The sequence below is a fragment of the Pantherophis guttatus genome, chromosome 8 (assembly GCF_059756535.1).
Source record: "Pantherophis guttatus breed Tessera chromosome 8, ASM5975653v1, whole genome shotgun sequence".
Taxonomy (NCBI): domain Eukaryota; kingdom Metazoa; phylum Chordata; class Lepidosauria; order Squamata; family Colubridae; genus Pantherophis; species Pantherophis guttatus.
Window position 1 is genome coordinate 63,779,423 of NC_142070.1, and position 23,205 is coordinate 63,802,627.

General features: G+C 35.7%; 1 protein-coding gene across 9 annotated transcripts in view; it reads left to right on the forward strand.

The window, feature by feature from the left end:
• Positions 1 to 21,852, forward strand: part of RAPGEF2 (Rap guanine nucleotide exchange factor 2) — a 245,021-nt gene extending 223,169 nt beyond the window's left edge. For 6 of the 9 annotated variants that reach the window (XM_060690864.2, XM_060690863.2, XM_087874880.1 and 3 more), the window contains 10 exons: positions 6,115 to 6,326; positions 6,443 to 6,566; positions 8,702 to 8,725; positions 9,761 to 9,984; positions 10,677 to 10,862; positions 12,703 to 12,855; positions 14,286 to 14,511; positions 16,004 to 16,563; positions 18,621 to 18,929; positions 19,911 to 21,852. In XM_060690864.2, coding sequence (XP_060546847.2) covers positions 6,115 to 6,326; positions 6,443 to 6,566; positions 8,702 to 8,725; positions 9,761 to 9,984; positions 10,677 to 10,862; positions 12,703 to 12,855; positions 14,286 to 14,511; positions 16,004 to 16,563; positions 18,621 to 18,929; positions 19,911 to 19,936 — 2,044 coding nt within the window. In that variant the 3' untranslated portion in view covers positions 19,937 to 21,852. The remainder of the gene's footprint in view (positions 1 to 6,114; positions 6,327 to 6,442; positions 6,567 to 8,701; positions 8,726 to 9,760; positions 9,985 to 10,676; positions 10,863 to 12,702; positions 12,856 to 14,285; positions 14,512 to 16,003; positions 16,564 to 18,620; positions 18,930 to 19,910) is intronic. The other 3 variants (XM_087874879.1, XM_060690865.2, XM_087874881.1) reach the window with 1 other exon arrangement.
• Positions 21,853 to 23,205: the final 1,353 nt, after the last annotated feature.

Sequence of the window (23,205 nt, forward strand, 5' to 3'; positions counted from 1 at the left end):
GGCACACCATCTCTCGCTACTGTTCTGTGGAAGTGTGCTATTGGCTACTGGCTGACCCTGTGGGTCAGACTTCCAAACTACTATTTAGGCCAGTGCTTATGGTGGGCCTGCAATATTCACACCAAACCTATGAAGATAGGTATTCCCCCTATTGAAGCCCTCATGCTTGGCCCAGATGCAGCCAAATCGCTGATATTTCAGCGATTGGATGATATTGAAAGACAACAGAATCTGGCACTTGGTGCGGGAGTATGTTCTCCGTTTTCTCTCGGTATTACTCCCCGAATGCACCCCCCCAAATATCTCTCTACGCTATCCTTTATAAAATACAGGTTGGCCTTTCTAAAGGCACGTTTTAATGTGATCCCCTCGAATGTCCTAGATAGCAGGTGCTCGGGGTGTGTGAAATCCACCCACTGTTCATGTGATGGTCGATCTCCGGAATCGTTGGCTCACATCGTATTTACATGCCCCCATTATCGGGAGGTAAGGTCAGAACTTATCTCTCCCATTTGCCAAAGATTTCCTGAATTATCTGAAAATCTTAGTCTTCGCTTCTTACTCCAAGATACTGATTCTAAGATTACATTAAAGGTAGCAAAATTCTTTGCTGCAGTTTTGGGATGTAAGAGTCGGGGGAAGGGACGGGCTGACCCATTGACTGAGGTTAGCTTTATTGATCGCCAGCGGTTGAGTTAGCTGGTGGTTGTATAAAGTGCCGATGTGTGGATTTTATGCAAATTGCAATATAGTATTTTCTACCTATGTACAATCTTAATCGACTATAGTCCATATAGATTGGAGCTAAAAATTTAAAATACATGAACTGTGAGTTTGATGGAGTGGTTTCCACCACTGATCTTGTTGCCGTACTGCACTTCAGTCTGGTCGTGTGCCAGCTATGTGCCTTGGATGTTTTGGTTTTTTGGTCTATGACAGCAATAAAGTATGCTGCTGCTAGAGGGTCACTACAGATTAACATGTTTTATAATAAAAAGATATTATATAATAAGTAGAAAATAGGAGACATACACACACACACACACACACACACACAGAGTGTATTTTTAGGAATTAGTAAATTTATATTACAAAAATATTTCATCAACCTGAAGCTATTTTAGTAGCTTTAAACAGAACAAGAGTAATGTAAAATACTAAGTTTTCTTCCCTGGTTAAATAATCATTACAAGTTTTCATTATAAAAATATTTATAAGCATTCTTAAGTATCCAAAAGACGTGGTGGACTGAAATGAATGACCAACAAATTTCTCTTTAAAGAGTCAATGTGACTTAAGTTTCATACTATAGAAGTCCTTTAAAAATCACACAATGCAAGCAATGTTTAAAACGTAGTAATTGTTACCCATGAGGGGGGAAAGTCCAATTCAATGAAATTTTATAAAATCATTGAAAGCTTTTGAATTTCTTAGAACTCATCATAAAGCACAATAGAGAATATGAATGTAGCCAAGTTTTAAATTTATATCTGAACCAGTTTGTATTTTTTAAAATTTTGTTACATAAAATATCAGCTTAAATTCTCTCCAGATAGCAGTGACTAGGTTCTTTTTTCCATCATACCAAAAAAAAAAAGATATTTCTCAGGTAGATATCAGTTCCTGGATCTATCCCAGATCATCAGGCTCTTATTTAAGTGATCGTCTACTAAAATTCAAATGTCCCTCTCACAGATACTGTTTTTGAGCCAGATTTCACCTAATCTGTACTTGTACCTTTGGTTTCTCCTGCCTAGGTGTGAAACCCTCCTTTTCTCCACATTAAATTTCATGTTGTTTGATAGGGCCAATTGTTTAAGTCTGTCAAGATCTGAAAGATATGGAACAATGGTCTGAGATAATATCTTCCAACTCCTTCAGAAGGGATGTAATCCTTCTGGGATGTAATCCTTCAAATCCTGGTGATTTATATTCATCAAGATCAGTCAGTGTATAGGTATTTGAGTCCTTTATAGGTCTTGGATATGTTTCATATATTTCCAACTTTATAACTGGGATTTCCATCCTTCCCATCACTCTACTTCATTATGTTTTTTCTTTCTTCTTTCTCTTTACTCCCTATCTTCTTATATAATTAGTTATCTAGTGTTTTTTTTTCTTGGAATTAGGTTCTAAAGATTGCAAAGATTGCCCCCCTCAATTTTAGTTTAAAACCCTCTTGATAAGACGAGCCAGTTTTTCCCCCAAATATATTCTTTCCAGTTCTTGTGAGGTACAGTCGATCCCTTGCCAGTACCCCTTTATGTAGGTAATGCAGACCATGGTCTAGGAAGCTGAAGTTCTGTTGACGACACCAATTTTTAAGCTAGTGGTTTATTTCTGAAATCTGAATTGGTTACCAGTTTGCTTTCAGGTCCAAATCAAGGTGTTGGTTATTACCTTTAAAGCCCTATATGGCCTGAGTCCAGGGTGTCTGTACAGCTGTCTCATCCCAATGGTTCTAGCCAATCCACTGCACCAGCGGAGAAAGCCCTTTTGGCTTTCTGAAAGAGTATTCAAACTTGGTTTTGCTGCTTGGCTTGGGGCCCTGAGAGGTCCATTTACCACTGGAAGTGGTTGACAGGATAGAAAGACTTCATCCCTATGCCCCATGACTCCTTGGTTCTGGTTTTGGTTCTGGTTCTGGGTTTGTTTGTTTTTTTGCATAGTTTAATTTTTTTTTAATGTGCATGGTTTTAAATTTTAATTGTTTTGGCATTTATCTGTTTATGATATGTAAATCACCCAGAGTTGCCTTATTGGACACATGGTTGGCATATTAAATCAGTCAACCAATCAATAATCAATCAATCAATCAGTATTTGTTTATGTTAACCAGAAATCCCATATTTCTTTTTTAATTCCTTGTCCATAAGACTCAGAATAATTCTAGTTTCATCATGATATTAGACTGTAATATCTTTTGCATTGTTGTATGAATTTGTATCCTTGTTCTTGCTTTTTTGCCATAATGTTTATTTATTTATTTATTTGTTTAAATTTCTATACCGCCCTTCTCCAATATAGGACTCAGGGCGGTGAACAGCCAAAGTAAAAACAAGACATACAAAATCTAAAAACTGTTTAAAATAATTAAATATTCTGGCCGTAATTAAAAAATTCCAATTTAAAATCAGTTTAAAATTTAACTCAAGCCAGCCCAGCTAGCTGAAATAAATGGGTTTTCAGGGCCCGACGAAAAATCCGGAGGTCTGTTATTGTACGTATCTCTGGGGGGAGGTTGTTCCAGAGGGTGGGCGCCGCCACACAGAAGGCTCTCCCCCTGGGGGTCGCCAGCCGACATTGTCTGGCGGACGGCACCCTGAGGAGGCCCACTCTGTGTGAGCGTACTGGCCGGTGGGAGGCTATTGGTGGCAGAAAGCGGTCTCGTAAATACCCTGGCCCTGAGCCATGGAGCGCTTTAAAGGTGGTCACCAACACCTTGAAGCGCACCCGGAAGACCACCGGGAGCCAGTGCAGCTCGCGCAGGAGAGGTGTCACATGGAAGCGCCTCGTCACCCCCATAATCCTCCGCGCGGCCGCGTTCTGGATCAGCTGGAGCCTCCGGGTGCACCCCAGGGGGAGCCCCATGTAGAGAGCGTTGCAGTAGTCCAGGCGGGAAGTGACGAGTGCCTGAGTGACTGTGCGTAGGGAGTCCCGATCTAGAAAGGGGCACAACTGGCATATCAGGCGAACCTGATAAAAAGCCCCCCTGGCCACGGCCGTCAAATGATCTTCTAAAGACAGCCGTGCGTCCAGGAGGACGCCCAAGTTACGAGCCCTCTCCGTGGGGGCGAGTGATTCACCCCCAATAGCCAGCGATGCCATCAGCTGGCTATATCAGGACGCCGGAAGCCACAGCCACTCGGTCTTGGAGGGGTTGAGTCGGAGCCTATTTCTCCCCATCCAGGCCCGCACGGCCTCCAGGCACTGGGACATCACTTCAAGGGCATCATTGGGGTGGCCTGGGGTGGAGATGTACAGCTGGGTGTCATCAGCGTACTGGTGGAACTCCACCCCAAAGCCACGGATGATCTCACCCAGCGGCTTTACATAAATGTTGAACAGAAGGGGCGAGAGGACCGACCCTTGTGGCACCCCACAAGCCAGGTGCCTCGGGGTCGACCGCTGCCCCCCTGTCAACACAGATTGCGACCAGTCAGAGAGGTAGGAGGAGAACCACCGCAGAACGGTGCCTCCCACCCCCAACCCCGCCAACCAGTGCAACATGATACCATGGTCGATGGTATCAAAAGCCGCTGAGAGGTCTAACAGGACCAGGATAGAGGAGCAACCCCTATCCTGGGTCCTCCAGAGATCATCCACCAATGCGACCAATGCCGTTTCCGTGCTGTGCCCAGGCCGGAAGCCGGACTGGAGCGGGTCTAGATAGACAGTTTCATCCAGGTACCGGGGAAGCTGTTGCGCCACCACACTCTCAACAACCTTCGCAACGAAGCGAAGGTTGGAGACTGGATGATAGTTAGCCAAAACAGCCGGATCCAGAGAGGGCTTCTTGAGGAGGGGCCTCACAACTGCTTCTTTCAAAGCGGCCGGCAGGACCCCCTCACTCAAAGAAGCGTTAACAATCTTCTGGAGCCAGCCTCGTGTCAGCTCCCGGGAAGCCAGTACCAACCAGGAGGGACACGGGTCCAATAAACATGTGGTCACATTCAGCCGTCCCAGGACCCTGTCCATGTCCTCGGGAGCCACAGGATCGAACTCCCCCCAGATAACACTCTCAAGACCTGCCTCAGTCATCCCGTCCGGACATACCCAGTCAGAGGCCAGCCCTTCCCGAATCTGAGCGATTTTGTCATACAGATACTGCACAAAATCCTCAGCTCGGCCCTGCAAGGGGTCATCCCGCACTTCCAGATGGAGGAGGGAGCGGGTCACCCTAAACAGGGTGGCCGGGCGATTATCTGATGACGCGATAAGAGCGGCAAAATAGCTAGTTTTCGCCGCTTTTATCGCCACTTGGTAGGTCTTAATATGTTAATAAGTCCACCCTTCCTTTTCACATTTCCAGTCCTTATTTGATATTTCTTTATAAATGTTAGACAATTTAGCTAATGTCATATATCATCAGTACATCATTTTGTAAAAATAATCTCTTTAATTATACACAATATATGTTTAACACTAGCTCTCCACAGTAATATGTTTTCTGGAGTTTTTTATGGTTTAAAATCAAAGTTTGAACATGGTACAGTGAATTTATACCAAGATGTCCTTCTTGTTTTTCTTGCCCCTTATTATTATTATAATTAAATATGAAAACATGCAATTTTGATCTGCTAATACCTTAATACTATTGAAAGAACTTCAGGCCTTTTTATTTGAACACACATCGTTCTAGGCTTATAATCATTCACTGAATAACCAAAGTTACAATGCAACTGGAAAAGTCTTTAAAACTGGTCCTCACACTTACGACCCTTGCAGAATCCCTGCAGTCACATGATAAACATTCAGATGCTTAACAGCCGGCATGGTATTTATGATGATTGCAGTATCCTGGCCACGTGCAACCTTCCTAGCTAGCTGATTTCTGACGAAATCAATAGAGAAAGACAGATTCGCTTAATGACTGTGTTATTTATTTAACTACCACAGTGATTTGTTTAACTATCATGACAAAAATAATAAAATAGGGCACGACTCACTTAATGACCACATTGCTTAGCAATAGTAATTTTGGTCCCAGTTGTGGTTGTAATTGAAGACTACCTATATTTTAGCCAAATTACTGTCTATTGAAATAAAGGCTGAATGTCAAATATCAAGGCAGAGATTCAAGCCCAGAGAGTTTTTTATAATAATAATTGTCAAATCTTTGTATTGTATTACTTTGTACTGTAGCAGCTTTATAAAATGGGAGAATGTTTAGAAAAAGAGAAATACTGTATTATTTTTTCATTGTCCTTCAACTCAATACTGTTTGAAGATTTCTGCTTTTATTTAAAGATTAAATTCTTGAAAGGCTTTCTTCACTACTGTCTGATTTTCATCCATTTTTATGTTAACTGGATTAATTTAATTCTTGCTTAACAAACTGAATATGAGTGGTGCACATGCAAATTTCAAAAATCTTTTAAAAATATTGTTTAGTGGTCTGAATTTAGCTCCGGTTGCAAGATTACGAACCACGTGGGAAAAACTTCCAAGCAAATACGAGAAATTGTTTCAAGATCTTCAGGACTTATTTGATCCATCTAGAAACATGGCAAAATACCGCAATGTCTTGAATAGTCAAAATCTACAGCCCCCCATTATTCCATTGTTCCCTGTAATAAAAAAGGATCTTACATTTCTTCATGAAGGTAAGTTAAAATTACATCAGGTACTTACCATGTGTTCAGCATTCTGAAGTGTGTCAATTGTTTTTAAACAAATGGAAACAAATAGTTTTTTTGCTAATAATTATTTTGTAATACAGGAAATGATTCCAAAGTGGAAGGTTTGGTCAATTTTGAGAAATTAAGAATGATTGCAAAAGAGATCCGCCACGTGGGCCGAATGGCTTCCGTTAATATGGATCCTGCTTTAATGTTCAGGACTCGGTGAGTATGCTGACCAACAGAAAATCAGTTAAAATATGTACTAAACAGTTTACTATATAATAAGAGTCAGGCATATTCTACTGTAATCATGCTAATTAATTATGTTAATTTAGATAACTAATAAACATGTAGAATTGTAAATGACATCAAGAATTGGAAAAGAGTTCGTATTATTTCTTAGATAACTGCATTTTTTTTACATAATCTTGCATTCTTGTATTTATCAATCTGAAATAAGCAATGATCTTTTTAGCATTTCTAAGTAATGTACTTGCCCTTTTGAGGTTCACATCAGACTCCTTAATCCAACATGTTCAATAAGTATTATACATAATGGTTCAACCTTTCACCATTTAGAGATTAGTATTCAGGGTTTGTCTTCCCACTGATTTTTATCTATTCTCTCATTATGACTACTTCAGCATAAGCACTCAGATTGTTGTATTACCATGACACATTTTCTAATAATTTGGATGAAATTCTACATATGTTTATTCAGGAAAATTAGATGATTCTATTGACACAATTAATTCAGTGCAAGCAATCTTAAGAAGTTGTAATTATTCTATATATTTGATATATTCCATGTCAAATCCTTTATCATTCTCAGTGGGTCAGATGTAGGCAAAATTCAGAAATAGTATTATAGTGAGGAAAGGAGTGGGATAAACTACCTGAGCAATTTATAGAGGAGAAAGAAGAGGAAAAATAAAAAAATAACCTCTTAAGTATTAAGAAAACATCATCAGTTGTGCTTCAAATTTAGCTCATAATATTATAATCATACTTTATGATTATGTAAAAAGAGGGCAAAGAAAGAGAAGGAAAGAAAAATAAAACAATGCAATGACATTGTGCCATCAGATTGAATCTGAAGTTTAATGTTGACTAGTTTTAACTATATCCAACTGGAGGGTTTTTTTGTTTCAAAACTACCGTATTTTTCAGAGTATAAGATGCACCTTTCCCCCCCTAAAAGAGGCTGAAAATTTGGGTGCGTCTTATACTCTGATGTAGCTTTTTCGAAGCTTTTTTTCAGCCCTAACAGGCGCTAAAAAGGCAGTAGTGAGTGAAGCGATCTTCCCAGCTTTGCCTGCTCCCTCAACTCTCCGCTGACTCTCAGCTGTTCTTTAGAAGCTTTTTTTCAGCCCTAACTAGGCGCTAGCCAAGTGAAACTATCTTCCCGTGCTTTGCCTGCTTTTCTCATTGCTGCTTCCTCTCAGCTGTGCCTTAGAAGCTGTTTTTTATCCCCAGGCAGGGGATAACAACCAGCAAACTAATGTGCTGAAGCTGACCAGACAAAGGACACTAGCCAAATATACCTAGTAGGCAGATTTTTTTCCCCTATTTTCCTCCCCCAAAACTAAGCTGTGTCTTATACTCTGGTGCATCTTATACTCTGAAAAATACGGTACTTTTGAATTCTTGGATTTATCAACTATCATGATGAACCATGATTGATCAAAATGCAACTACTACAGTATATACTGTGTATGAGTTTTAAAGTAATTTAAGAAAAGAATACTCACTCATTGGTATCATAAAGATGACTGTCCATGCAGGGTCACTTTTTTGTGTTCTAAGCAAGAAAGGAGAACAGATAATGTAAGATTCTTAATTAGCGACAATAAAAGACTGTCAAATTGCAGTGTACAATTAGTCACTATCTTATTTACCTTTTTAACAAGCCAGATGAGTAGGGGACGAAATAGTGCTGTACAACATAAATCTCTTCCACTTGATTTAATGAAAGCCTTTCATATTATTAGTGGTATCTTGCCCAGAAAGGCAAGGAAATGTAAACTACTTGTTAAATAGAAATCCCAAAATTTATTTTCCAATGAAAAACTGTCCCAGAATTTTGAATCAGGTTTTATTGCTTTGTTGTATGGGCAGTTGGTGTTTGTTCTGTAGGGAGGTCAAAGCACATTCAGAACCAGCATGGCCCTATTGGCCCCAATCCAATGTCAAAGATATATAATTGTTAATTGTTCTGAAAAAGTGCCTGAGAGAAGGCTATTCTGAGATGTCTGTTACAGCTTGTCCTGGAGTCTGACCCTTTTCTTCTGAGCTTATAATCTTTCTCTGTCTCTTTCTTAAATCCATGCTTCAATATTCATGGCTCTCACTTGCAGGAAGAAGAAATGGAGGAGTCTGGGGTAAGTGGCTGGAGAGAACAATACAGGCAGCCATTCCTTTCTTGAACATCTGCATTGTACTTTTCTTGCTTCTCTTTAATTTTCTGATGCCTTAGCACTTTTTCCTTTTTGATAACACTTTTTTACTTACATCAGATTTAATCCTAGTGCTTCTTTTGCTTGAGGTCATAAATATAAGAGCTGTGAAATTTTACAAGTCATGAGACACTTTGGTTGGATTTAGCAGTCCCATTTAATGGGATTTGTGTTCCAAAATTGGGTTGTGTGATGGTGGTTCAGTTATATCAAAAATAAATTTAAATGTGTCTCAGAAATTAGGAGCACTATCCAAATTTGTGTGAATTACATTTTAAATACAGTGCTTTTTACAGCTCAACTAACTAAATTATCTTTCTACAAATCAGTCTTCATTCAAACCAAACTTCATTTTTGCTGTTAACTACTTAGATATAAGTCTCCCATACAAAAAAACATCCAAACCTGCATGTTGTTTCCTTATTAACTAATAAGAGTCTTTATTATATAACAAGATATTCATTTCAACTGGAGAAAATAAAAGAGAGAGATTTGTTACAGTATTTGCAACAAATTAAATGTTTTAATAAATATACTTCCAAATATACATTTTTTAAAAAAGTATTTGACATTAACCTTCAGTGAAATTTGATCTCTATTTACTCACTAGTGATATTTTTATGCATGAGCCCATTTTATTTACTAGTACTGCTTTTGAAATAGATTATTGTGAAGAATTAGTACGGATCATTTCCCAATGATGTAGAATTTCATTATTTTTTATTTTGGGCAGAGTAGGTATTATGGATATATTTTAATGAATATATGCACAGACTTATAACTAAAATGTGATTTTAAAATTCTTGATTTTTAGCCTTTATTTTAATTGTATGACTTACCTGACTGAGGCATGTGAGCTTTGACCATAGATTGACTTCATGCAGAACTTTGCATGTTTATAGTTCTTTAAAGGATTTAGCGATGAGCTCAATTTCAGACTTATCATCTTCTTTACCCTAGATCTCTTAGCCAAGGCAGTACAAACACAGCAGTACTTGATGTTGCACAAACAGGTGGACACAAAAAACGGGTGCGTCGCAGCTCATTTCTTAATGCCAAAAAGCTATATGAAGATGCCCAGATGGCTCGAAAAGTCAAACAGTATCTCTCTAACCTAGACTTGGAAATGGATGAAGAAAGTCTCCAGGCATTGTCCTTGCAGTGTGAACCAGCCAGCAATACATGTAAGTATTGTTTTTTGCTCTATTACTATCCCAAAATGACAGGGATGAAATAAATTTAAAATCAAAATTACAGTATCCTGAATCATGTTCCTCTGTACTCTAATAGCTATTAGGGTACAGATAAACTGCACCCAAGTCAACTTATATTAATAGTAGTTTTATTTGGCATTAAGTTCAGGCCTGGCTATTCATAAACATTTGGGTTTTATTTATTAAAATACTTCATTTTTTATAATTTTTTTAGTTTCTTAATTGAATCTAATCTTTCCTAATGTATGTAAGTTTACGGAAGGTTACAAATAATAAATAAATGGAAATAAATGTAAATATTTTTTTTTTGCCATGTAAGTAAGAAAAGTTTTTATGATTAGGCTGTTTGCATTAGCAAACTGGTTACTTATACCAATGTAGATTGTACTTACACATTCTTACACTTTTCTTTTTAATATCTTATGTTTTCATGCCTTAAACTATATAAATAGTTTTATTACTCTTTATTATGATGTCATATTATTTTTAATGACATTGCCTTTCAGTTGAATAAGGAATATTTTAGAATTGAGAACAGATTATAGTTTATTTTTTTAAATAGATATTAATACCATTTGTCATTAGACTCAATTTAAAATTCAAAGATTCTAACATAATCAATTATCATCTTAATCTATGTCATGCTATGTTTTTTGCTTAAGTACCCAAAACTCCAGGGGACAAACGGTCTGGAAAAGCTGAAACGTCCCCAGTTACACATCGATCAGGGATGCAGCAGAAGACTCAGCAGCAACAACAGTCCAAAGCAAACCAGGTTTTACAGGTTCCTGCTGTATCACTTTATCCTTCTCGTAAGAAAGTACCAGTAAAAGATCTCCCACCCTTTGGTAAGTTCTACAAAGAATTTTGTTTTGGACGAAAACAAATTCTCACAAAAAAAATTAAACAAAAATATATACAATTGTTATTAAGAATTTTGCTAATAATAGTAAAATCTAATACAAGCTAAACTTAAAAAAAATAGAGAGAAGGGAAAAGAATAGTGAAAAAGAAAAAAGAGAAGAAAAAAAAGAAGACCACAGTAAAGAAAAAGTGTATAAAGAAGTGATTTCAAATCTTCATCACAAGCATAAACATATTTAGTAAGTTTTCGCCTTTTAATGTTACAAATATTTTTGCTTCATTCCATATCCCATCTCTTATCTATGAGAGATTCATAAATAGTAGCAGCTTTTCAGTCCTCGTGTCAGCAGAAAGTCCATAAAGGGTAACCAGAATGAACAACATATTTTATTTTAACTTTGATCAAATAAACCAACTTTATATTCCTCCCATTTAATTCTAACCATCTCAATCTATTTCATTCAAATATTGTTATAGCATTTTATTTTATTTTTTATTTCTTCTTTGTCCCATCACACAGAGATATTAAAAGTTTTAACAAGTCTCTTTTTTTTAAGCTAGTAGGAAAATATTATTCAGGTCACTTTCTTGGTTTGTCATTTGTATTTCCATTTTAAAATTCAGCCATTTTTTTTTTTTGTAGATCCAATAAAATGTATTTTTCCAAATTAATCTCTTGGACTGTGAGTTTTAAATCTACTTTCAATACTATCTCTACCTTGTCAGATAAAGTTTGTTCTGCATCTCACATTTCTTCAATGACATCTTTTGGACATAGTCTGTCCATAAAAGTAGACCATTACTGTCATCGCTGATATTATGACTATTATTTTCTGATTCCATTTTTCCAACAAAAATAAATAAATAAAGCATTTTTATAGTTAGAACATTTTGCACCATCTTGCAAGCTTTCATCTTTCTAAAATCTTTAATCCCCTCAAGGACCCAGTTTTTGTAAACATAATAATCTTTATGCATGTTATGTCTTGTAACAACCAAAACAGGATCTATTTCCCACAAGAAGCTGTTCATATTTTATAATTAATTCCAAAATTTTATTGTAAATGATTCACTATTCCAATTTTATCTGGACCCTTAATCTTTTTATAATTTTCTAGGATCAAAATCTTATTTAGCTTTTTGATGTTTCTTTCAGATTCTTTAATTTTTTTAAGTGTATGATTAAAACTTTTTGTTCATGATTAAAAGCAGCCTCACCCAGCATTTTTAAACTTGTCACTCCAAAGGTTTCTAATAGTAGCTGATGAGCAATTTCCAAAAGTGATTAGAAAGCAAGGTTTTTGACTTAATGTCTTTTAAGTCTCCACTGTGGTTGAGAGCAAGATGATTAATTGCATCATCTCCTGGTGCTCAAGCTGGTGGAAAAATGCAGTCCCACAGTCTCTTCTCTTCATGAGGAACAACCATCCAGAGCATATGTGAATAATATCTTATCGTCTCTTTATCTGGAGAGTGAATTGATTATTATTTGCATGTATTTTATTCAAGCTTACTTTTTTTACTATGATGAACTGTACATATCAGTTGTTTCTTCTGAATCATAATAATTTATGAATTGGCATGAGTTGACATTAGCAAGAGTGTCATACACTTTGAGATTTGGGAGTCATTCTTCCGTCTCTCTATATTGCGTAATTTCCTGGCAGGGTGGTGAAGATAAATGTAAATGGGTAATGAGCTATATGAATGGTGAGTTAAAATGTAATTAATGTTGCATTTGAAAGGTCCATGAGGTGCCTTAATATGCACATACTCAGGAAAGTGTATATATATCTGAAGTTTGTTTTCTTTTTTCCCTTTAAGGCATAAACTCCCCACAAGCTTTAAAGAAAATTCTTTCACTCTCTGAAGAAGGAAGTTTGGACCGCCACAAGAAGCAAGCAGAAGACACAATTTCAAATGCTTCTTCACAGTTATCTTCTCCTCCCACCTCACCCCAGAGCTCTCCAAGAAAATGTATATTAATTATATTTTTAATTTTTAAAAAAATATTTTAATATATTATAATATATTAAAATTTATTATAAAATATTTTTTATAATAATATACAATAAAATATATTAATATTTTAAAATTCTCACATGCTCTCTTCTCTAATCATAGTTAGCTATAGTAACAGTTAACAAGCCATAATCATTAGTGCCAAAAATATAATACGTTGCCAAAAATCCAGTAAACCATGTTTTATAATGAAGAGACGTTTGCTTCCATTATAAATTATATGTTATGTCATAAAGTCTCTTAAGGGAATAATTTTCTCTGTGTTCTTAAATTTATATTAAAATATATGCAAGAATGTGTATAGATTTATAGGCAATATTGAATGCTTCTTTGTCTCAAAAAAACACTGCTAACTGCTTTATGCGCTCCCTTTACATTCAGTTGACTGAAAAAATTAGAAAAAAAAGCTGATTCATCTGAACAGACTTAGAAGAGTTTAATTAACTCAGCCACAGCCAACTTTTTATAGTCATATCATAATCTCATAATCTCTATAACTTTATTTCTGATTTTGTTTTTTTCATCAGAAAAGTCAGGTTTTTTTACTTTTATTTGGCTGGGAAAATAGGTTTCTCTGTCGTGACCCATATGCTGCAGAGAAGCCTTTCCTTGGAAATTTGATAAGCCCAGACACCAGAGGGCTTCTGAAGCAACAATACAAAGCAATTACAAAGAACTTTTAAAAACTTCATTATGAAATAATGAATCTTCTAAATATTTTTTCTTTATTTCTTGCTTTGTCTTTATGGTAGCTAAATGGTAGTTATTTTTAATTATCATTTCTTCCTGTTCCATTGGCATACATTCATACATTCATTCATTCATTCATTCATTTTAGGCATGCATGCATGCATGCTGTGGATGAGTTATGTTCCTTTTTGTGTGCTGCCAAGAATTATAATTATGGAGAAGTATGGAAATTTAATGTCATAGGATTGCCTTCATTTTCAGGCATAGTATCTCCATATGTGGAGATAAATTCTTTCAAAAAGCATATCAGTAAGTTCAAGGAAAGTGAATAACTACTGCACATTTTTATTTTTGTATTATTAAGGATAGAATAGCCAGACATGTTTATTCTGTCAGAACTGAATAAAAAGTGCAAGTATAGTTGTCTATTGTGAAGGAATCATGCGAAAGACTGAAAAAGAACAGATTGTGCGAAGTAGGGTATCAAACTGATAAAAAAGATACATTTATCAAAAGAATACATTGCATATTATTCTTCCTCCTTTTCAAACTCAGGATCTTGGAAATGAGATGTTATCAATATTCCATTATACTTTATTTGTTTTTGGAATAAGAAGACATTTGAATTTGTTTTGTTCATTTTTTATAAAAATTGTGGAAAGTTTTATTAAGTAATTAAACTATTCTTCCTGCAGGTTACATGCTGGCTCCTAGTGGCACAGTGGATAACTTTTCCGACTCTGGTCACAGTGAAATTTCTTCTCGATCTAGCATTGTCAGCAATTCTTCTTTTGACTCCATGTCAGGGTCTCTACAAGATGAAAGAAGACAGAGACACTCAGTCAGCATTGTTGAGACTAATCTTGGAGTGGGCAGGATTGAAAGACGACCCATGGTTGAACCGGATCAGTACAGTTTAGGGTATGATGTTCATTTCTTATATTTATTTAAGTTTTCCATGTGATTTTTATTTATTTATTTCACTCTTTGAATCAGGTTTTGAATACATATGTTGCTATAAAACTTCAACAATTTTGCCTGTTGATGACTTAGAAACTATATGAAATATAAGACTAAACTGTAGGATTTATAAAATTTATTTATTTATTTATTTATTTTTATTAATTTAATTTGTATACCGCCCTTCTCCCAGAAGGGACTCAGGGCGGTGAACAGTCAAAATTAAAAAACATACAAATGCAAAAGTTAAGATAATTAAAAGAATTAAATCAATAAGATCTGTAATAAAGATCAAATGTCAGGCATGAACAACCAAACCCAGATATGTGGAGTTCAAACTTGCTAATTTATTGTTTTATGCCTATTTCACAGGAATATCCCCAGCCAGCAGTTTTTGCCTGGTGAAGATTAGATAAGGCTCAAATGTGTGGGGGTGGGGGGTCAGACCTTGCCCTCTTGTGTTTACTTAATTAGTCCAGACTAATTCTACTCCTGAGCCCTCCTCTCTGCTATACTTTTAGATTCAATATCTAAAAAAATCTTTCAAAGCAGATCAGCATATAAATATAGATAGGTCCTTTAGGCAATGGTTGAAGCAGCTGCCTTTTCCTGGGGTCATAAAACCTAAAAACTGTGTATGTGTATGTGTGTATGTCTACCAATGCATCTATTTATCTGTGTATCACCATACTACGTATGTTTCTAAGCCTGATCTGTTCTTTTGCTAGATCTGAATATCTTATTTATTTCATTTATATTCTTATTCTCTGAAAGAAAAAAAATAGAAAAAATATATGTTGAAAACCCAAACTTATCTTACTCGAAATAGAACTGATTATGATAGATTTAGTTGCAAGTATTTGGACATTACAGTACAAATAGTCTTCAACCTATGACCACAATTGAGCCCAAAATTTCCCTTGCTAATCAAGGCAATTGTTCAGTGAATTCTGCCCCATTTTATGGCCATTTTTGCCAGGGTGTTTAAGTGAATCAGTTCAATTGTTAAGTGACTCATACATTCATTAAGTGACTCTGACTTCCCCCGTTGACTTTGCTTGTCAGAAGCCATCTGGCAAGGTTACAATAATCACAAGGCCCTAGGACAGTGCAACTATCATAAATACATGCCAATCACCAAGTACCCGAATTTTGATCATGTGACCCTGGGGATGCTGCAATGCTGCAAAACTATCATAAAAGTCATATTTTTCACTACTGTTATAAAACTGAATGTTCACTAAATGAATAGTTGTAAGTTGAGGACTACCTGAATCTGTAATGATTAAAATGCTTTGTATAATTGCAGAATATAAGTAAGGGAGGAATAACTTTTTAAGGTATTCAGGGGAACAAAAGGTATAAAATTTGTTTTCTAGTCTACCAGTCACCATTGGTTACATCATTGGGTTATGTTATAGTGACTAATTATTTCATTGCTATGCACTTTTAGCTCCTATGCAGCCCTGTCAGAAAACAGAGGGTTCTATGCTGCAGCAACCATGCTTTCTTCTCCCAGTACGGAGGAACTATCCCAGGATCAGGGAGATCGAGCATCACTTGATGCAGCAGATAGTGGCCGAGGCAGTTGGACTTCTTGCTCAAGTGGTTCCCATGACAACATACAGACAATACAACATCAGCGAAGTTGGGAAACTCTGCCTTTTGGACATGTTCATTTCGATAATTCAGGCGATGGGGCAGGACTGTGGGCCTCAGGCAGTCACATGGACCCATTGATGTTCTCCGATCAAGGCACAAAGTATGGCAGGCAGAGTCAAGGTAGGGAGGGCCTTGATCAAGCACAGTCCAGAGCAAGCTGGGCATCCTCCACAGGATACTGGGGAGAGGACTCTGAAGGTGATACAGGTACCATAAAACGGAAGGGTGGGAAAGATGTATCAATTGAAGCTGAATCCAGTAGCATAACGTCTATAACAACAGAGGATTCAAAGCCGGTTCCTATGCCAGCTCATATAGCTATGCCAACAAGTAATACAAAGGGTCTTATTGGTAAGTTTAATTTTGTTTTCCACAAAATATCCTACGTATTTATTATGGATTAATTTTATAGATATTTTTCTTTAGACTTTTTAAAAATGTAGCCAGAAGTTAACCTTTGTCTCGTAATTTCTTTTTTTCCATGAAACCATTTACACTGTGAAAAGTAATGCTTTCTGTTGCAGATACTGCTTTTGTCATTGTCATCATAATCATCATGTTACTAAAGCAATATTAATAAGTTCATTTGCACAAAGCAATACACACAATACACACTTATAAAGACTATGTGTGTAAATATTAAGAGTTATGGAAAAAATGAATTTCCTATGCACAGTTGCTGCTTCCCACCCAATCTATTCTAGCCTATAGCTTCTACCTAAGCCCACTTACACCATCAGTTTCCCCCAACTCTGAAAGTCATTCTGGCTGAACATTACAGCAGTTGAGGTCCAAAACTTATGGAAATGACCAGAATGTAGAATGCTGTCATAAACAAGTCAAAGCAAATTACTGATCATATATCTTAGCATCATAATGGTTTAGTAATTACACAGCATCCAGAGTTGTCGTAGTGACCCAGTTAAATCAAAGTAGTTGAGAACAGGAAGCATTAATCTCATTCTGAGTAGACTGACTTTCACTTGACTGTGTGGACATATAATGAAACCAAATCAGCTTTTGGCTGACTGGGATATTTGGAATTTGGAAACCCTATTTCTCATAAAATGACGGGGGGGGTGGGGAATAGGGGGCTTTCCCTTTAACAAAATATCAAGCTACTAAGCACCCACAATGTTTCCTTGTAAATTTTGTCCTTTTTCTGACAATTGAGCTGACTTGCAAATGAATCAGTTTATTGCCTAAGAAAGGTTATGGTCTTAGCAACAGAAATGATGCTAGAAGTCCTTTGCAATGTGCCAGCTCCCCCTACACACACACACACACACATTTTTTTATGTTAAAAAAATTAGAGTGAGTGGGGAGACTGGAATGTGCCAAAGCAGAACCTACAATGAGGTCCAATGCCTTCTTTGCTAACTTTGTCTGTATTGATTGATTTTTCATTTCCCCCTCCTCACAAAAGGACTTAGGTTGTCTTTTAGCTTATTCAGATACCAATTCAATTTGCATTCTATGACAATTCAAATATTTATTACTTTTACTTTGTTCATCTTGAAGAAATTGTTTTTGGAAAAAAACCATTTCAAATGTTTAGTGAATTGAAAGATAAACAAAAACAATTATTTTATTGGAAGAGTACTTCGAATTATATACTTCATTTGTTTTAATATTATTAATGATTTTATTGAATTATGCTGAAAAAATTAAGGAAAACATGAATCTTGTTATGAGGAGGGAAATATATAAATATTTAAAACCATATACTTTGCAAATTGGTTTAGTATTATTTGCCTTTTGCTAAACAATTAAATTCTAATGATATATTACACTTTATTACATAGAACCCATGTAGTGTACTATATTTTTATAGTACTAAAGTCGTAAAACATCTTTTCCAGATGTCACCATTCCTTTGTGAATTTCCTTTATGAGTGCTTTCTAAAATGTTTTTAAATCTCCACTTCTGGTCAATTGCTTTTCTGTCTTCTCTGTAGTGTTCTTAAAGTGTTTCTATTTGTGTCTTATAAATAAGACATACACATTAAAATAATGTCTAAACTGTGTAGATAGATACACTTGCATAGTTAAGCCAAATTAAACATTTGTGTATGATATTTACTTCATAGAAAAGTTTTAAACCCATGATCAGCTCCCCATGAGAATCAATAAAATTGAAAACATAACTGCCTTTTGACTGGCTTATGTAATCAAGTTCATGTAAACATCATATCACATTTTGAAAATAAAAAGATTAGGGCATTAGACGAGATGGTTCAAATCCACAAAAGACTGGCAGTGGATTTTTTTTAATGCTTCGTCGTTATGATGCATATGATGGTTTGCAAGATATTGCAGATAACTTAATACAAAGTCAATATCAGTATGTATTATGAATTACACAAATACTTTTAAATGATTGCTAATAGTGTATTATTTTACTGCAGCTCGAAAAGAGGGTCGTTATCGTGAACCACCACCAACCCCTCCGGGTTATGTAGGAATACCTATTGATTTTGCAGAAGGAATTTCTCATCCAGCCCGAAAACCTCCAGATTACAACGTAGCACTTCAGAGGTCTAGGATGGTGGCACGGTCTAATGAATCCCCTGGGACTTCAGCTTCACCTTCACAGCAGCAATCACAGGGTCATTCCTCTATCAGGCCTGTTAACAAACCTCAGTGGCATAAACCAAACGAGTCAGACCCACATCTTGCTCATTATCAGTCTCAAGGGTTTTCCACAGAGGAGGATGGTAAACATCTTATCACATTTTGAAAATCATAAAAGGATAATTTCACAAAGGGTATTAGAAGGGATGGTGCAAATCTACAAAAAAAATGTCTCAGGCTCTGACATTAAAATTTCTCAGTTTGTTGCCTGAATATGTTTATGAAGGAAAAGATCATTTAACTGTTTGGCAAATATACTAGGATTCTCCCAAGCCTTTGTAAAAGGCTGAAAGCTCATACCACATGTTGATAATTATTTTAATGTGGTGTATTGGTTGAAAAAGAGCTTCTCTGAACAGATGTTGAAGACATTTTTAAATACACTGTTTTCTATACCAAGATATTTAAAGCAAAGCTGAAGAAATTGTGGCCTTCTTGATTTTGCTCCACGATAATAGCTGGGTATGGTCAAATTCGAGTAAAACCCCTCAGGCCAATTATAAAGGTGTACTTCGATTGTAATATATAATTCAGGATTATAATGAAATAGAACCAAATTTAAGAATACCAAATATATGCCAGTTTGGTGTAGCAGTTAAAGGCTCTGGGCTGAAATCAAGAAATTCTGAGTTCTAGTCCTGCCTTAGACATGAGGCCAGCAAGGAAGGTTTGGGGCAATCACTCTGTTTCAGGACTAGGAAGAAGGCAATGGCAATGGCAATGGCAAATCACTTCTGAAAACTATTGCTAAGAAAAATGCATGTATTCACTAGAAGACAAGACTGACGAAAAGAGTATGTGACAAACATAACTTTAAAAACTTCTAAGCAGAATGCCAAATTGCCTGTCAAGTTTAATTAATTGATATGTTAAAATTAACATGTAGTATCTTAGTGGAGAGGAAATAAAGAAAACATAGTCCCCCAAAATTCAGTGTTTAAGGAAGATAAAGTATGAAGACAGAATATATATATATATATATAAATATATATATATATATTTGTGAGGTATTAAGTTTTAAGTATGTCTATCTTTATTTCCCTCCTGTCATGTTGTGTTTGCAGAAGATGAACAAGTCTCTGCCGTCTAAGAATTGGAGCTTTCGGGATTACAAGTAAGCCAACTTTAAGGAGAGCACAAGATGACATCCCTAATATAGGAGCCTTGGAACATTAATTAAAGGATGGTGGACCTGTGCCTCCTTCCCTGCCTTAAAACAGCATGGGCTTCTTCTCCCCTTCTCCCCTTGCATGTGAAATACTGTGAAGAAATTGCCCTGGCACTTTTCAAACTGTGTTGCTTGAAATGCGCAGTGCAGCACTCTCTCAGCTATCACTGTCGCTGTCTACTACATCACACAGTATCATTCCAAATTCCTAGATCAACTCATAACTCTGGCTGCACTCTCCCATGCCTGGAAGCATTTTAAATCCTTTTTCTTATCTTAATCATGATCCTAGCACTTCACTTGATTGTGATGAAGAGATCAACTAGTGGACAAATGCATTTGGCCTTTATTAAGAAAGAAATGTATTGAAATCCTTCAAGTACACAGTGCTTGTTTCTTGTTTACAATGCCTTTGTTGCTACTCTATATATATATTGTATTTGGAGAAGGATAAAAGGTTACACCTGCATTAACTACAGTATTATTTTGTATTATTTAAGAAAGTTTGCTAGCCTGGACTACTTTTTTTTGTTTAAAGCGATGATGTGGTTAGCTAAAAATGCCACGGTTTATAGGAAGGATTCAGCCTTTCAAGCTTCGTTTTTAGTGTTCCACTCAAAGCAGAGTTGATTAATTTCAGAATTGCTGGTTTTGTTGCTTTGCATCTCTAATGATGTGGTTCTATTGACTTGCAAATAATCTGTGAAGAAAGTTAGTGTCCTTTTCCTGTGCCTTAAGGAATACAGGATGGTGAGTAAAAATATTTGTCCTCAATTGTCAAATGGCAATATCATCTTTTGCTGAAAATACTTACATGATTTTTTCCATCCTCCTCCTTGTACTAAGTAATGGGCTTTTGTCAGACAGAAATAATCAGGGTAATGTATTAAGGCAATTCAGCACACACTGCAACCAGTGCCAACCCTTAATACTAATCTCAAATTGTGTTGCTATTGGCTTGGCATTAGAAAATAGTGAACCTTTTGAAGAAAGTAGGTGTTGCTCAGCAAGCTTTTGCAGTGAACAATTATTCACAATTGTCTTTTACAGAACATTGCATATATAGAGGAGGCCAGCGGGTATCAATCACCTGCTTACAGCTGCTATGAACCTTTTAGTGTTGGAAATGAAACTACATCCCCTTTCTATTTTCTGTTGTTATTTTTGGTTTTGCACAGACTCCAGAAAAGTGAAGGCTGCCAATCCGAGTAGTACTCAAATGTGAGGAACTGCTGTTCTTGGGTTTTTGTTTTTTCATTAAATTCAGCTGATCATATTGATCAGTAAATAAAAGTAAATAGTATCAACTTATAAAGATCAATTTACAGTGGTTTTTCACTGTATTGAATAATGTCAGTGCTTTATTTAATCTCTTTCTCCTATAATCATAGCTTTTCTCTATTTGCTTATATATCATATTGTCAATTATGCATTTGTAATTTTACATGTAATATGCATTTGCCAGTTTCATTATATAGGCTATGGACCTCATGTGCATATAGCAAAACAGAACAAACCTAGCTGTCTCACAAGTTGCACAAATGTTATATAGGAATTAAGTAATTGTAGACCATAGAACTGCTAATCTCAGTTCACTCTGTGATGTCAAGTGCAGAATGTACGATTTACTGGTGATTTCCTCATACTTTTGATACTACTTGTACCTGTATGTCTTTTAGAAAGACATTGGTGGAGTCTGTATCCCTTTTGTATTTTTAATACAATAATTGTACATATTGGTTATATATTTTTGTTGAAAATGGTAGAAATGTACTATGTTTATGCTTCTATCCAGTTTGTATGAAGCTGGAATATAAATAAATATAATGTTAATGATGTCTGATTTGTTTTGTGCTGATTTGCTTGGAAGAAGGCCGATTATGTGCAATATTCATATATTTGGGAGAGAACCATACATACAATTTTAGTCGCAGAAATTATTTGAGGAACTTTTAAGACATAAATCAAGATCCAGAAGTAGTAATATTATGGTAAAAATCATGCACACATTTTCATCCAAAATACACAGCAAGATATAAAATACAATATCTCATTTTAAATTGGTTGTTCAGTTCCTGTCTCAACCAATGGATCAACGCTCTGTTCATCTGAAAAAAGAAGAGTAGATCCTGCATTTGCAGGAAGAATACTAGGAAGAAAAAAATATATATTTTAACCCAATTTATTTTATGAAATATTTTATGCACATGATAAATTACATTACAAGACTAGATTTATGAAATAATTATGAAGAGTTAAGAATTTTAGAAGATTACCTTTAAACATACAACCTGTTTTATTGATAACATAATCTACATTTTATTGCTGTCTCTGTTCCCTGAAATCAAGGTCTGGATTTATTAGGCTTGATGATCTATGGGTAGTCCTATACTGTATAAACGTAAACAGTGATTAAGTATATCCTTGTTTTATAACAAAGCAATTTGAAACAAATTTATCTCCAGTATTAAATGGTCATGTAACTTTTTATTAATGAAGATTGGGTTGTTAGCTTTTGAAACACATTTTAGCATATTGAATATAACAAAAAACAAATCACTCTGCAATATACTATAAAAATCACTTTCTGGTACAGATAATATGCTACATTATTTTCTCTGTTGTTAGACGTGGATAATTTCATTTTGTTAAGGGTGACTGGATACACACAGCAATATTATATAAAAGATGGACAAAGATGAAAGTCACAGAAGAAATGATTCAATAATTGTTGAATAATACATTGAGTATGAGGTGATTTACATTTAAATATTTTATGAATATGCTTAAAAGTATTAAAACATTTCACACAGTATATATATATGGAGATTGTCAGTCATCCAAGTCATGGTTGTCCCAAAGGTGCTTTTTCAGGAGGCAGCTAGATTTTGATTTTTCCTACAAAGTCCTAAAAACAAAGTCCAGTTTTCTTTTGGAAAAACACCTTTGGTTTCACACAGTATTTAAGTATAAATCTCCAAAATTAAACATGGTGTCTTATTCAGATAATAGTATAATTTTAAATAAATAAATGCTGTTTCTGTATGTACTGTATTTATCCAAGAGAACACCCAGAATTTATGGTAATCTTCAAAAACAAGACAAATGAAAACAAAGAAAAATACATTTCATCAGAAATGGCCCTCTCAGAGAAGGCTCACAACTTGGGTGTTCTCCTGGATGCACGGCTG